At 38.9% G+C, this 12,876-nt stretch overlaps 1 protein-coding gene across 2 annotated transcripts in view; it reads right to left on the reverse strand.

Moving 5' to 3' along the window:
- The window catches only part of taf1b (TATA box binding protein (Tbp)-associated factor, RNA polymerase I, B), a 115,235-nt gene that overhangs the window by 12,493 nt on the left and 89,866 nt on the right, over positions 1-12,876 (reverse strand). For both annotated transcript variants that reach the window (XR_009514331.1, XM_059981905.1), the window contains exons 13-14: positions 8,405-8,475; positions 5,915-6,137 (exon numbers count right to left, since the gene is read on the reverse strand). Coding sequence is in view for 1 of the 2 variants with exons in the window: in XM_059981905.1 (XP_059837888.1) it covers positions 5,915-6,137; positions 8,405-8,475 (294 nt within the window). In the remaining variant the exon portion in view is untranslated. The remainder of the gene's footprint in view (positions 1-5,914; positions 6,138-8,404; positions 8,476-12,876) is intronic.

The following is a 12,876-nucleotide window of genomic DNA, read 5'->3' on the forward strand; positions in this document are numbered from 1 at the left end:
GTGAAGGGACTCATAGGATGGTAAAAAACAAAGATAGCATTTAGTCTGATTGTCATTAAGGGCAAGCAGAAGATAGGACAAAATTGCAGACAGCTGTATGAGTATCAGTGTATTAGGCATGCAGAATCAAAAAAAAGTAGCAAATACAATACTCAAGTGTTATATTGCAATGCACAAAGTATAAGAAATAAGATGAATGAACTTGTTGCACTATTACAGATGGTCAGGTATGATGTTGTGGCCATCGCTGAATCATGGCTGAAGGATGTTTACAGTTGGGAGCTGAGTGTCCAAGGTTACTTGCTGTATGGGAGGGATTGGAAGATAAGCAGAGAGGGTGGCATGGCTCTGCTGGTAAAGAATGGCATCAAATCAGTAGAAAGATGTGACATAGGATCGGAAGATGTTGAATTTTTGTAGGTTGACTTAAGAAACCGCAAGGGTAAAAGGACCCTGATGGCAGTTATATACAGGCCTCCCGACAGTAGCAGGGATGTAGACCACACAGTACAACAGAAAATAGAAAAGGTGTGTCAAAAGGGCAATGTTGAATTCCTACGAGATGTTTTTTTTTAGAATATAAGAAATAGGTGCAGGAGTAGGCCATCTGGCCCATCGAGCCTGCCCCCATTCAATAAGATCATAGGTGATCTGGCCATGGACTCACCTCCACCTACCTGCCTTTTCCCCATAACTCTCAATTCCCCTGTTACACAAAAATCTATCCAAACTTGTCTTAAGTATATTTACTGAGGTAGCCTCCACTGCTTCATTGGGCAGAGAATTCCAGATTCACAACTCTTGAAGAAAAGCAGTTCCTCCTCATCTCCATCCTAAATCTACTCCCCTGAATCTTGAGGCTGTCTTTAGAGCAGCTTGTCATTGAGCCTACAAGGGGACCAGCTATACTGGACTGGGTGTTATGTAATAAACTGGTGGTGATTAGGGAGCTTAAGTGTAAAAAATCCTGAGGTGGAAGTGATCACAATATAATTGAGTTCAGCTTGAAATTTGAAAGGAGTAAGTAAAGTTTGACATAGCAGTATTTCAGTGGAGTAAAGGAAATTACAGTGGTATTGGACAGGAGTTGGCCAAAGTAATTTGGAAGGAGATGCTTGCAGGGATGACAGCACAGCACCAATGGCGTGAGCTTCTGGGAAAAATGAGGAAGGTGCAGGATAGATGTATTTCACAAACAAAGAAATACTCAAATGGCAAAATAATACAACTGTGGCTGACAAGGGAAGTCAAACCTAATGTAAAAGCAAAAGATAAGGCATACAACAATGCAAAATTAGTGGGAAGACAGAGGATTTTGAAGCTTTTGAAAATCTAGAGAACTATAAGAATCAGTCGGAGGGAAAAGATGAAATATGAAAGCAAGCTAGGAAACAGTATCAAAGTGAATAGTAAAAGCTTTTTTCAAGTATATAAAAAATAAAAGGGGGATGAGAGTGGATAAGGAACTACTAGAAAATGAGGCCAGTAAAATAATAACGGGGGCCAAGGAGATGGCAGATGAACTAAATAAGTATTTTGCATCAGTCTTCACTGTAGAAGTCACTAGCAGTGTGCCAGATGTTGAAGGGCAGGAGGGAAAAGAGGTGAGTGCAGTTACGATTACAAGGGAGAAGGTGCTCAAAAAGCTGAAAGGCCTAAGTGTACATATGTCACCTAGGCCACCATAACAGAGTCCAATGATCTTCCAAAAATCATTGGACTCTGGTATGGTGCCAGAATATTTGAAAATTACATATGTCACTCCACTCCTTGAGAAAGGAGGAAGGCAACAGGAAGGAAATTATAGACCAGTTAGCCGACTTCAGTGGTTGGGAAGATGTTGGAGTCAATTGTTAAGGATGGTAACACAGGACAAGATAGGACAAAACCAGCATGGTTTCCTTAAGGGAAAATATTGCCTGATGAACCTGTTGGAATTTTTTGAGGTGATTACAAGTAGGATAGTTCAGAAGACCTTTAACAAGGTGCCACACATGAGGCTGCTTACCAAGTTAAGAACCCATGGTATTAGAGGAAAGTTACTAGCAATTGGCTGATTTGTAGGAGACAGCAAATGGGAATAAAAGGATCCTTTTCTGGTTGGCTGCCAGTGACTAGTGGTGTTCTGCAGACATCAGTGTTGCGACCACTTCTTTTTATGCTGTATATAAATGATTTAGATGATGGAATAGATGGCTTTGTTGCCAAGATTGCAGATGATACGAAGATTGGTGGAGAGGCAGGTAGTGTTGAGGAAACAGGTCGGATGCAGAAGGACTTAAGACAGATTAGGAGAATGGGCAAGAAAGTGGCAAATGATATACAATGTTGGAAAATGTATGGTCATGCATTTTGGTAGAAGAAAGAAGACATTTGGTAGATCAAATGTCAGTAGAAATGGGGATGGTGCCAGAGGATTAGTGTATTGCTCATGTGGTTCCATTGTTTAAAAAGGGTTCTAAGAGTAAACCTAGCAATTATAGGCCTGTTAGTTTGACGTCAGTGGTGGGTAAATTAATGGAAAGTATTCTTAGAGATGGCATATATAATTATCTGCATAGACAGGATCTGATTAGGAACAGTCAACATGGATTTGTGTGTGGAAGGTCATGTTTGACAAATTTTATTGAATTTTTTGAAGAGGCTACGAGGAAAGTTGACGAGGGTAAAGCAGTGGATGTTGTCTATATGGACTTCAGTAAGACATTTGACAAGGTTAGTTAGGAAGGAAGGTTCAATTGTTAGGTGTTAATATTGAAGTAGTAAAATGGATTCAACAGTGGCTGGATGGGAGATACCAGAGAGTAGTGGTGGGTAACTGTTTGTCAGGTTGGAGGCTGGTGACTGGTGGTGTGCCTCAGGGATCTGTACTGGGTCCAATGTTGTTTGTCATATGCGTCAATGATCTGGATGATGGGGTGGTAAATTGGATTAGTAAGTATGCAGATGATACTAAGGTAGGTGGCGTTGTGGATAATGAAGTAGGTTTTCAAAGTTTGCAGAGAGATTTAGGCCAGTTAGAAGAGTGGGCTGAGTGATGGCAGATGGAGTTTAATGCTGATAAGTGTGAGGTGCTACATTTTGGTAGGAATAATCCAAATAGGACATACATGGTAAATGGTAGGGCATTGAAGAATGCAGTAGAACAGAGTGACCTAGGAATAATGGTGCATAGTTCCCTGAAGGTGGAATTTCATGTGGATAGGGTGGTGAAGAAAGTTTTTGGTATTTTGGCCCTTATAAATCAGAGCATTGAGTATAGGAGTTGGGATGTAATATTATAATTTTACAAGGCATTGGGGAGGCCGAATTTGGAGTATTGTGTACAGTTCTGGTCACCGAATTATAGGAAAGATGTCAACAAAATAGAGAGAATACAGAAAAGATTTACTAGAATGTTACCTGTGTTTCATCTCTGAAGTTACAGAGAAAGATTGAACAAGTTAGGTCTTTATTCTTTGGAGTGTAGAAGGTTGAGGGGGGATTTGATCGAGGTATTTAAAATTATGAGGGGGATAGATAGAGTTGACATGGATAGGCTTTTTTCATTGAGAGTAGGGGTGATTCAAACAAGAGGACAGGAGTTGAGACTTAGGGGGCAAAAGTTTAAGGGTAACATGAGGGGGAATTTCTTTACTCAGAGAGTGGTAGCTGTGTGGAATGAGCTTCCAGTAGAAGTGGTAGAAGCAGGTTCGGTATTGTCATTTAAAGCAAAGTTGGATAGGTATATGGACAGGAAAGGAATGAAGGGTTATGGGCTGAGTGCGGACCAGTGGGACTAGGTAAGAGTAAGTGTTCGGCACGGACTAGAAGGGCCGAGATAGCCAGTTTCCGTGCTGTAACTGTGATATGGTTATATGATTATAAATAAATGTGCAGACTATTTTCTAATTGAGGAGAAAATCCAAAAATCTGAGATGCAAAGCGACTTGGGCGTCCTTGTGCAGAACACCTAAAAGTTAACTTGCAGGTAGAGTCAGTGGTGAGGAAGGCAAATGCAATGTTATCATTCATTTCAAGTGGTCTAGAGTACAAGAGCAGGGATGTGATGCTGAGACTTTATGAAGCACTGGTGAGGCCTCACCTTGAGTATTGTAAACAGTTTTGGACTCCTCATCTGAAAAAAGATGTGTGTTGGCATTGGAGAGGGTCCAGAGGAGGTTCACAAGGATGATTCTGAGAATGAAAGAGTTATCAACGAGGAACATTTGATAGCTCTGGGTCCATACTAGCTGAAATTTAGAAGAATGAAGGGAGATCTCATTGAAACCTTTCAAATGTTGAAAGGCTGAGAATTGGTAGATGTGGAAAGGATGATTCCCATGCTGGGGGAGTCTAGGACAAGAGGGCACAGCCTCAGGATAAAGGGATGTCCATTTAAGATATAGATGCGGAGAAATTTCTTTAGCCAGAGATTGGTGAACTTGTGGAGTTTATTATCACAGGTAGGTGTGGAGACCAAGTCAATGGGTGTATTTAAGGCAGAGCCTGATAGGTTCTTGATTGGACAAGACATCAAAGGGTACAGGGAGAAGGCCAGGCAGTGTTTCTGAGGAAGAAAAAAATGGGATCAGCAATGACTGAATGGTGGAGCAGACTCAATGGGCCAAATGGCCTAATTCTGCTCCTATGCCTTATGGCCTAATTGCAATAGGATGTCTTTGCCCTTGTACTCAAATCCTCTTGCAATAAATATCAACATACTGTTTGCTTTCCTAATTTCTTGCTGCTCGTGTACATTACCTTTTAGTGTTTGAGTTCATGGATACTCAGGTCCTCATGAACACCAGCATATTTCAATCCCTTACCATTTACAATTTTTTAAAAAATCCTATCAAAATAAATAACCATGCACTTTTCACCTTCTGTCTATAATTTTTCGTTACAGTCTATCAGGCGGTCGAGTCCGTCGCTGCAATCTATGCAGCGCCGGTGGTGATTGCACTGGTGATGGTGATTGTGCTGGCTCTGGCCTGACTTGAGGTGCTGAGAAAAGCCCATCTCTGATAGGCTGTAACGAAACCCCTTGGGATCAATAAAGTATGTCCGTCTGTCTGTCTTATTTAGCTTGCTTATATATACCTCTGAAGCCTCTCTGCATCCTCCTCATAACTCATAGTGCAATCCAAATTTGTATCTCAACAAATCTTAATATGTTATAGCTTCTCTCCACATCCAGATCACAAATAATAGATGAAGAAACAATCTGCTGGAGGAACTCAGTAGGTGTCTCTACAAACATTACATTATGAGCAGCCGGGAAACAAGCACCGATTCCTCAAGCACCTTCCTGGCCATGACCTCCCACCACATCTGCATAATCAGCTTCAATCTCACTTGGTCTAATTTTGCTGTATGACTTTTTGTTTAGTATGCATTGAAGGTCTTCTGTCAGTCCTAATACACCATGTCTACTGATTCCTCCTGTTACATTCTGCTCATTATATCCTAAATCTGCTCTAAGGTGATTTCTTTTTTGCACATCAATGCGCATTCTGCCCAATCTTGTTCCCTTTGAGTATTTTCCAAACTAATAATGCCAGACTAATTGATCTGCACCTTGTGTTTTTTCCCTCTCCTCTCTTAAAGAGTATGTTACATTTGATGCCTTCCAATAGGTGGGAGTGATTCTATATCAAACAGGAAAGCAGATTTCAAGTCAGGATCGATCACAATTCTACTGAATTGTAGAGCAGACTGGAGGGATAATCGACACCTAATCCGGAAGCCCCTGTGTTCTCTTTTATAAAACTTGTGTTAGATTACACTTAACTAGTCTCATGCATAGATCTTTCACTAAATTGAATGATACTTTATGCAAATTAATAATTCTGAAATTTAATTGCAAAGTCAAATTCAGAAATTGCTTGCAATTTCCAAATGGTTGTATTGTTTATAGAATCAAATTACATACTTCTCATTGCAGATTTTCAGACAACAGAGCCAGTAGCGGTCGTTCACATTTATAATCCGTTTACTTTTTTCATTATCATATCCTTTGAGACTGTCTCCATGAAAGCAAGGTCTCTCCAGGTTGTCTTCGTTCCAACTGAACTTGAAGCTGGAAGGCTCTTTCCTTTCCATCGCTGGCCGGGAAGTAAGTCTAACAAATTGTTTCGTAAGACTGTGGATAATACCTAAAATTAAAGAGTTGCCTAATTTCAAACCAGGAGGTAACAAGATTTCATTTTTTTTAAACAAGCACCAACTTCTGAATATTGGCTAATTTTGAGATTACGTGGTCAGTTTTCTGTTCAACAAGGTGCAGGATACCAACACCTTTTTTGCCACCTTGCATCAGTTTTCAGTGCACCTTGGTGATCAGCTCCCTCCAATGGTTGGTGAGCAGTTATACTACAAGGCACAATGTCTGAGCTAAAGAGCAGAAAGTTGTTCCTTAGTTCATTCAGGGTTCAACCACAACATCAACAGACCCATGATAATTAGCTGCAGTTCCTTGACCTTTCAAACAAGAATTTATTTGGAGTAATGAGGGATGGTGGAGAAATAATCTAGTATGCTCTTTCTTGATTTTTTGTGCTAACAAAACATTCTAGCCTATGAAAGTTGGTTCAAGTTGTCAGATTCAGCTATGGACCCTTCTTTGGTGTATTACTGCACCAATGCTCACTACTCAGATTAGTCATTTGCCAAAATATTCAGTAGCTACCAGTACCTGGCAAGTAAAACCTAAAAATCAGACTCTCCTTCATGAACAAGTTGAAAAATGTTTCTAAAAGAAGATATGATTGTGATAAAAACAACACACACAAAATGCTGGTGGAATGCAGCAGGCCAGGCAGCATCTATAGGGAGAAGCACTGTCAATACTTCGGGCCGAGACCCTTCATCAGGACTGACTGAAAGGAGAGATTTGAAAGTAGTGGGGAGAGGGGGAAATACCAAATGATAGGAGAAGACCAGAGGGGGTGGGATGAAGCTAAGAGTTGGAAAGGTGATTGGCAAAAGTGATACAGAGCTGGAGAAGGGAAAGGATCATGGGAAGGGAGACCTCGGGAGAAAGAAGTGGGGGGAAGGAGCACCAGAGGGAGATGGAGAAAGGGCAGGGTGATGGGCAGAGAGAGAGAAAAAAAACAAACAACCAAATATGTCAGGGATGGGGTAAGAAGGGAAGGAGGGGCATTAACGGAAGTTAGTGAAGTCATTGTTCATGCCATCAGGTCGGAGGCTACCCAGCCGGTATATAAGGTGTTGTTCCTCCAACCTGAGTGTGGGTTCATGTTGACAGTAGAGGAGGCCATGGATAGACATATCAGAATGGGAATGGGATGTGGGATTACCGGGTAGTGTCTGTTGAAAGAAAATCTGATTTACTTCTTAAGATTAAAGAGTCCCTTCATATGAATGGCTTGCTAAATGTTTCTGCCACTTCTGCTTTCATTTCCTTTCTAGGATAGGGAATATCTGTTGCTGGTGTTATGATCCCAGCCCCCTCCTTTGTGAGAATCGCAAGAGCACCCGTTGAGGGGGGGGGGGGGGTCAGTAGACCCAGGAAGTGAGAGAGAGAGAGAGAGAAACGTGAAAAATTGCACGTCCCACCAGGGATACAGAATAAGATGCCAGCAACTATTGTCTCATGGAGACCACGTGAAAAGCCCTCGGGCAAGGTGGGCTGGTTGAGAGAGAGATTGCATCATCCCAACCTGATTGACACCTGGGACCCCGTGAGGAAGTATAAAGGAGAGTCTCAGGGGGACAGCCCCTCAGACGCACCCAGAAGACACGAGAGAGCGATCCTGCAGCAGCGGGATGCCATTCTGAAGGAAGCCACGTGCATTAGATTCCGGGATTGGAATCTGTGGCTGGAATCACAGGAACTAACATCGGGGAGAGGAAACCAACGCTTCCCCGATTTCACGGAAGATTCATCAAGACTCGGCAAGTTCTTTCTCTTCTCCCCCCAATCTCTCTCTCTCGGTTGCCCCACGCAAAATGCAGCGATTTTCAAAGGGCTGAGGCCCACAGACTTTCAGAGTGACTTTTATATTTCCAACGGACAATCTATTAACCCCTAGACACCAGCACAGCTCACTTCTTAATGATGATGATTACTATACCCGCGCTTTAGATTGAATGTTGACAATGTGCACTATCTGAATGTATGTATTAACCCTACTTTTGTGTCCCTTTACAAATAAAACGTTTGAAAATAGTGACATCAGACTTCAACTGACCTCTCTATCTTTGCTGGTAAGTTCTCCAGTTACGGGATTCATAACACTGGAAAGTTGGAACAAGTATAGTCTCACTTCATCCAGATGCACAAAACCTGACATTCTTTGTATTTAAGCAACCAAGAGAGAGAATTTTTTAAAACTTTATTTTAATCAAAACAAAAAACATTTACGACTATGAGTAATACCAAGGAAATAAATGCACTTACGCTTCCTTTTGTAGACTACTGCTTGGTCTTTTACAGAAAAGAAGAGTGGTTTTTCACATTTCCACAGATACCTGTGAAGTGTAACACATATCTTAGCACTTTTTGTTTTAGTCATGGACATGTTACGATCTCCTGATCTAAGTTTTCTTTATCAATCTGAAATGAAGGCACTCAAATGCACAAAATCAACAAAAAGATAAATAGTACTTCAATGACTCATGTGGGTTATAGTTAGATAATCTTTCCCAGATTTTCTTTGTCAAATTCAGTTATGTCGTGCAGAACTTATTGCTGCAGGATACTGAGCTAGACATTTATTCAAAACTGTGTATGTGTATGTATATACTTACATATGCATCCTTAGGACCAGGGCTCAATTTTATATCCATAGTGATCGAACTGGCAAATTGTTAGCTAACCAATGAAAAGCAATCTCGACTAAGCGACAAATTATTAAAATTCGTAAACAAGACGGCAATCTGTCTACTGATCATAAAGAAATCAATAACACTTTTCAAGATTTTTATAAATCTTTATATCAATCAGAATTTGACGGTGATCTGTCCATGATGGATAACTTTTTTAACAATTTGAATATTCCCAAACTGACAGATGAAGATCGTAGCTTGTTTGATGCTCCTATCTCTTTGACCGAAATAGGAGAGGCCATCTCATCAAGGAATTCAAGGAAAGCTCCTGGTCCTGATGGTTATATTATAGAATTTTTAAAAACTTTTTCTTCTTTGCTTTCCCCTTGGTTACGTGAAATTTTTAATGATGCATTTGTTAAGAAAGATTACCTCAGTCTTTTTATGAAGCTACTATCTCTCTAATTCTTAAAAAAGATAAGGATCTCACTTTATGTGCATCTTATCGCCCTATATCACTATTAAATGTAGACTCTAAGATTCTTACAAAAATTTTAGCTATTAGGTTAGAAAAGGTACTATCACAGATTATTTCAGAAGACCAAACTGGTTTTATTAGGAATCTGTATTCCTTTTTTAATATTAGAAAATTGATTAATATAATTTATACTTCATCACCCACAATTCCAGAATGTGTTATTTCACTAGATGCTGAAAAAGCTTTTGATAGAGTTGAATGGGTATACTTATTTAACACTTTGAGATACTTTAATATTAGTCCTAATTTTATATCATGGATCAAACTAATATATCATAAACCTGTTGCTTCTGTTCTTACAAATAATTACAGATCTTCTTTTTTTCAATTATCTCGTGGTACGAGACAAGGTTGTCCCTTAAGTCCTCTATTGTTTAATATTGCATTAGAACCTTTAGCCATTGCTATTCGTGAATCTCCTAATATTTTTGGTATTACCCACAATGAGAAATTATACAAGTTATCACTTTATGCTGATGACTTGTTGTTATATATTTCTGATCCTGACAGGTCTATTCCCGCTATTTTATCCTTGTTGGCTCAATTTGGTAGTTTTTCTGGTTATAAACTAAGCTTGGATAAGAGTGATTTATTCCCTTTAAACGCGCAAACTGTATTGAATGAAAGGATACCATTTAAAGTTGTTGATGATAACTTTATCTATTTAGGTATAAAAATTACCAAGAATTATAAAGATTTATTTACATTGAATTTTTTACCTATGCTTTATCAAATTCAACAACTTACTACAAGATGGTCTCCCTTATCCTTATCATTAGTTGGTCAGATTAATGCTATTAAAATGATGATTCTACCGAAATTTTTATATTTATTTCAAGCTTTACCAATCTTTATTCCTAAATCTTTTTTTGATAACATTGACTCAAAAATTTCTTCATTTGTGTGGCAAAATAAAAATCCTAGGTTAAGTAAAAGGCAATTACAAAAATCTAAAAAAGACGGTGGTTTAGCTCTACCTAACTTTAGATTTTACTATTGGGCGAATAATATTCGTAACTTAATTTATTGGAAATCAGATTTGGATTCACCATTGTGCCCACAGTAGGTAAATTTAGAATGCAATGAGGCACAGGGATATTCTCTATTCTCCGTTCTGGGTTCTTCTCTTTCTGCCGATTTAGTTAAATTCAATAAACAGATATCCAACCCTGTTGTCAAACATACATTACGAATTTGGTTTCAATTTCGTAAATTTTTTACTCTGAAAAACTTTGTTCTTGATAGCCCTATTTTGCTTAATTTTCTTTTTCAAACCTTCTTTGACAGATCAAGCATATGGAAAAGGAAAGGTATAAAATGCTTTCGTGATCTCTTCTTTGAAGGTAGTTTGATGTCTTTCGACCAACTTTCCAACAAATTTGAGTTACCTAAATCTAACTTTTTTAGATATCTACAAATTAGAAATTTTTTACATAAAATTCTACCATCCTTCCCCAATTCAACTTCAATGGACTTTTTAGGTATGATTTTTACCTTAATTCCCTATCAGAAGGGATTAGTGGCTTTTAATTATAATATGATTATGAAGATACAACCAGAAATATCAGGTAGAATTAAACAAGAATGGGAAAAAGAACTTCAATATAATATATCAATAGAAAAATGGGAAAACATTTTACAAATGGTTAATTCTTCTTCTATATGTGCTAAACATGCTTTAATACAATTTAAAATTGTACATAGAGCTCATATGTCTAAAGATAAACTTGCTCGATTCTACTCTCATATTAACCCTCAATGTGACAGATGTCATTCAGATGTGGCTTCATTGACCCATATGTTTTGGTCATGTCCCATCTTATATAACTATTGGAAGGATATATTTGCTACCATTTCCTCAATTTGGAATATCGATTTACAACCTCATTTTATTACTGCAATTTTTGGTATACCAAATGAGGATGGTAATCAGTTTTCCCCTTCAATTAGACGAATGATTGCTTTTGTAACATTAATGGCCAGAAGGTCTATATTGCAAAATTGGAAAGAAGTAAATCCTCCTACCACATTTCAGTGGCTCTCTCAAACTATTTCTTATCTGAGCTTGGAAAAAATTAGAAGCACTATTTTTGACTCATCAGTTAAATTTGAAGAAACTTGGGGACCGTTCATTCGACATTTTCATATGAATTAATTTGACCTCTCCCAGACCTTCTCTCTGTCTATTCTTGTTCTGGTATGGCGTTCCAGAGTTTTTGGCACTATCATATACAAATAAACTGTTATTATTGCCCATGTTAATTTAGTTTAGTTTTTTTTTCTTAATATATACTTTCTGCTTGTATTTTTATAATTTTTTCTTTTTCTTTTGACGATTATTCTTATTTTTTTCATATAATTATTATAGACTTGATTGATAATGTACTATGTTTTTCTGTTGATATTTTAATAGGATATTGTTATCCTACTATTAATTCAATTTCAAGTCTTATGCATTTATAACCTATTCATTATTATGTTATGTTTTTTTTATATATGAAATTCAATAAAAAGATTGAAAAAGAAAGAAAGAACATATGCATCCAAACAAACTTGAGTCAACGAGGGATACACAACAGCTGTGGCAGGGAGACAGGAGGGCTTCGTTTCCAGATGAGCTCAATGCCTTCTATGCAAGCTTTGACCACCAGAACATGGAAGAACCACCACTTCTCCCAATGACCCTTTGATCTCTGTATTTGAAGCTGACTTGTGGGGCTGCCTTCAGGAAGGTGAATCCAAGGAAAGCATTGGGATCGGACTGGGTACCTGGCCACATACTAAAGGCCAGTGCTGGCCAACTAGCTGGTGTGTTCACTGAGATCTTTAACCTCTCATTTCAGCAGTCTTCAATTATACTGGTGCCCAAGAAGAGCATGGTGACATGCCTCAGTGACTATCACCCAGTTGCACTTACATCCACAGTGATGAAAAGTTTTGAGAGGCTGTGGATGAAACATATCACCTCTTGTCTGAGAGATGACTTGGATTCTCTCCAATTTGCCTACTGGAGCAAAAAGTCCACAGCAGATGCCATCTCATTGGCTCTTCACTGAATCCTGGAACATCGGGACAGCAAAGATGCATACAACAGGATGTTCTTCACTGACTACAGCTCTGCATTCAATACTATTTTTCCCTCAAAACTAATCAATAAGCTCCAAGACCTTGGCCACCATACTTCCTTGTGCAATTGGATCCTGGATTTTCTCACTTGACAGCCCTGTCAGTTCATATTGGCAACAACATCTCCCCCACAATCTCCATCAGCAAAGGTGCACACAGGGCTGTGTGCTTAGCTCCTTGCTTTACTCACTTTACACTTATGACTGTGTGGCTAAGTACAGCTCCAATACCATATTCAAGTTTGCTGATGACCCCACTGTCATAAGCTGAATCAAAGGTGGTCATGAATTAGCATATAGGAGGGAGATTGGAAATTTTGTTGAGTAGAGTCATAACAACAACCTCTGACTGAATGTCAGCAAGACCTGACTGTAGACTTCACAAGAGGGAAACTGGAGGTCCATCACCCAGTCCTCATCGGAGGATCAGAGGCGGAGAGG

The sequence above is a fragment of the Hypanus sabinus genome, chromosome 10 (genome assembly GCF_030144855.1).
Source record: "Hypanus sabinus isolate sHypSab1 chromosome 10, sHypSab1.hap1, whole genome shotgun sequence".
NCBI classification, from domain to species: Eukaryota; Metazoa; Chordata; class Chondrichthyes; order Myliobatiformes; family Dasyatidae; genus Hypanus; species Hypanus sabinus.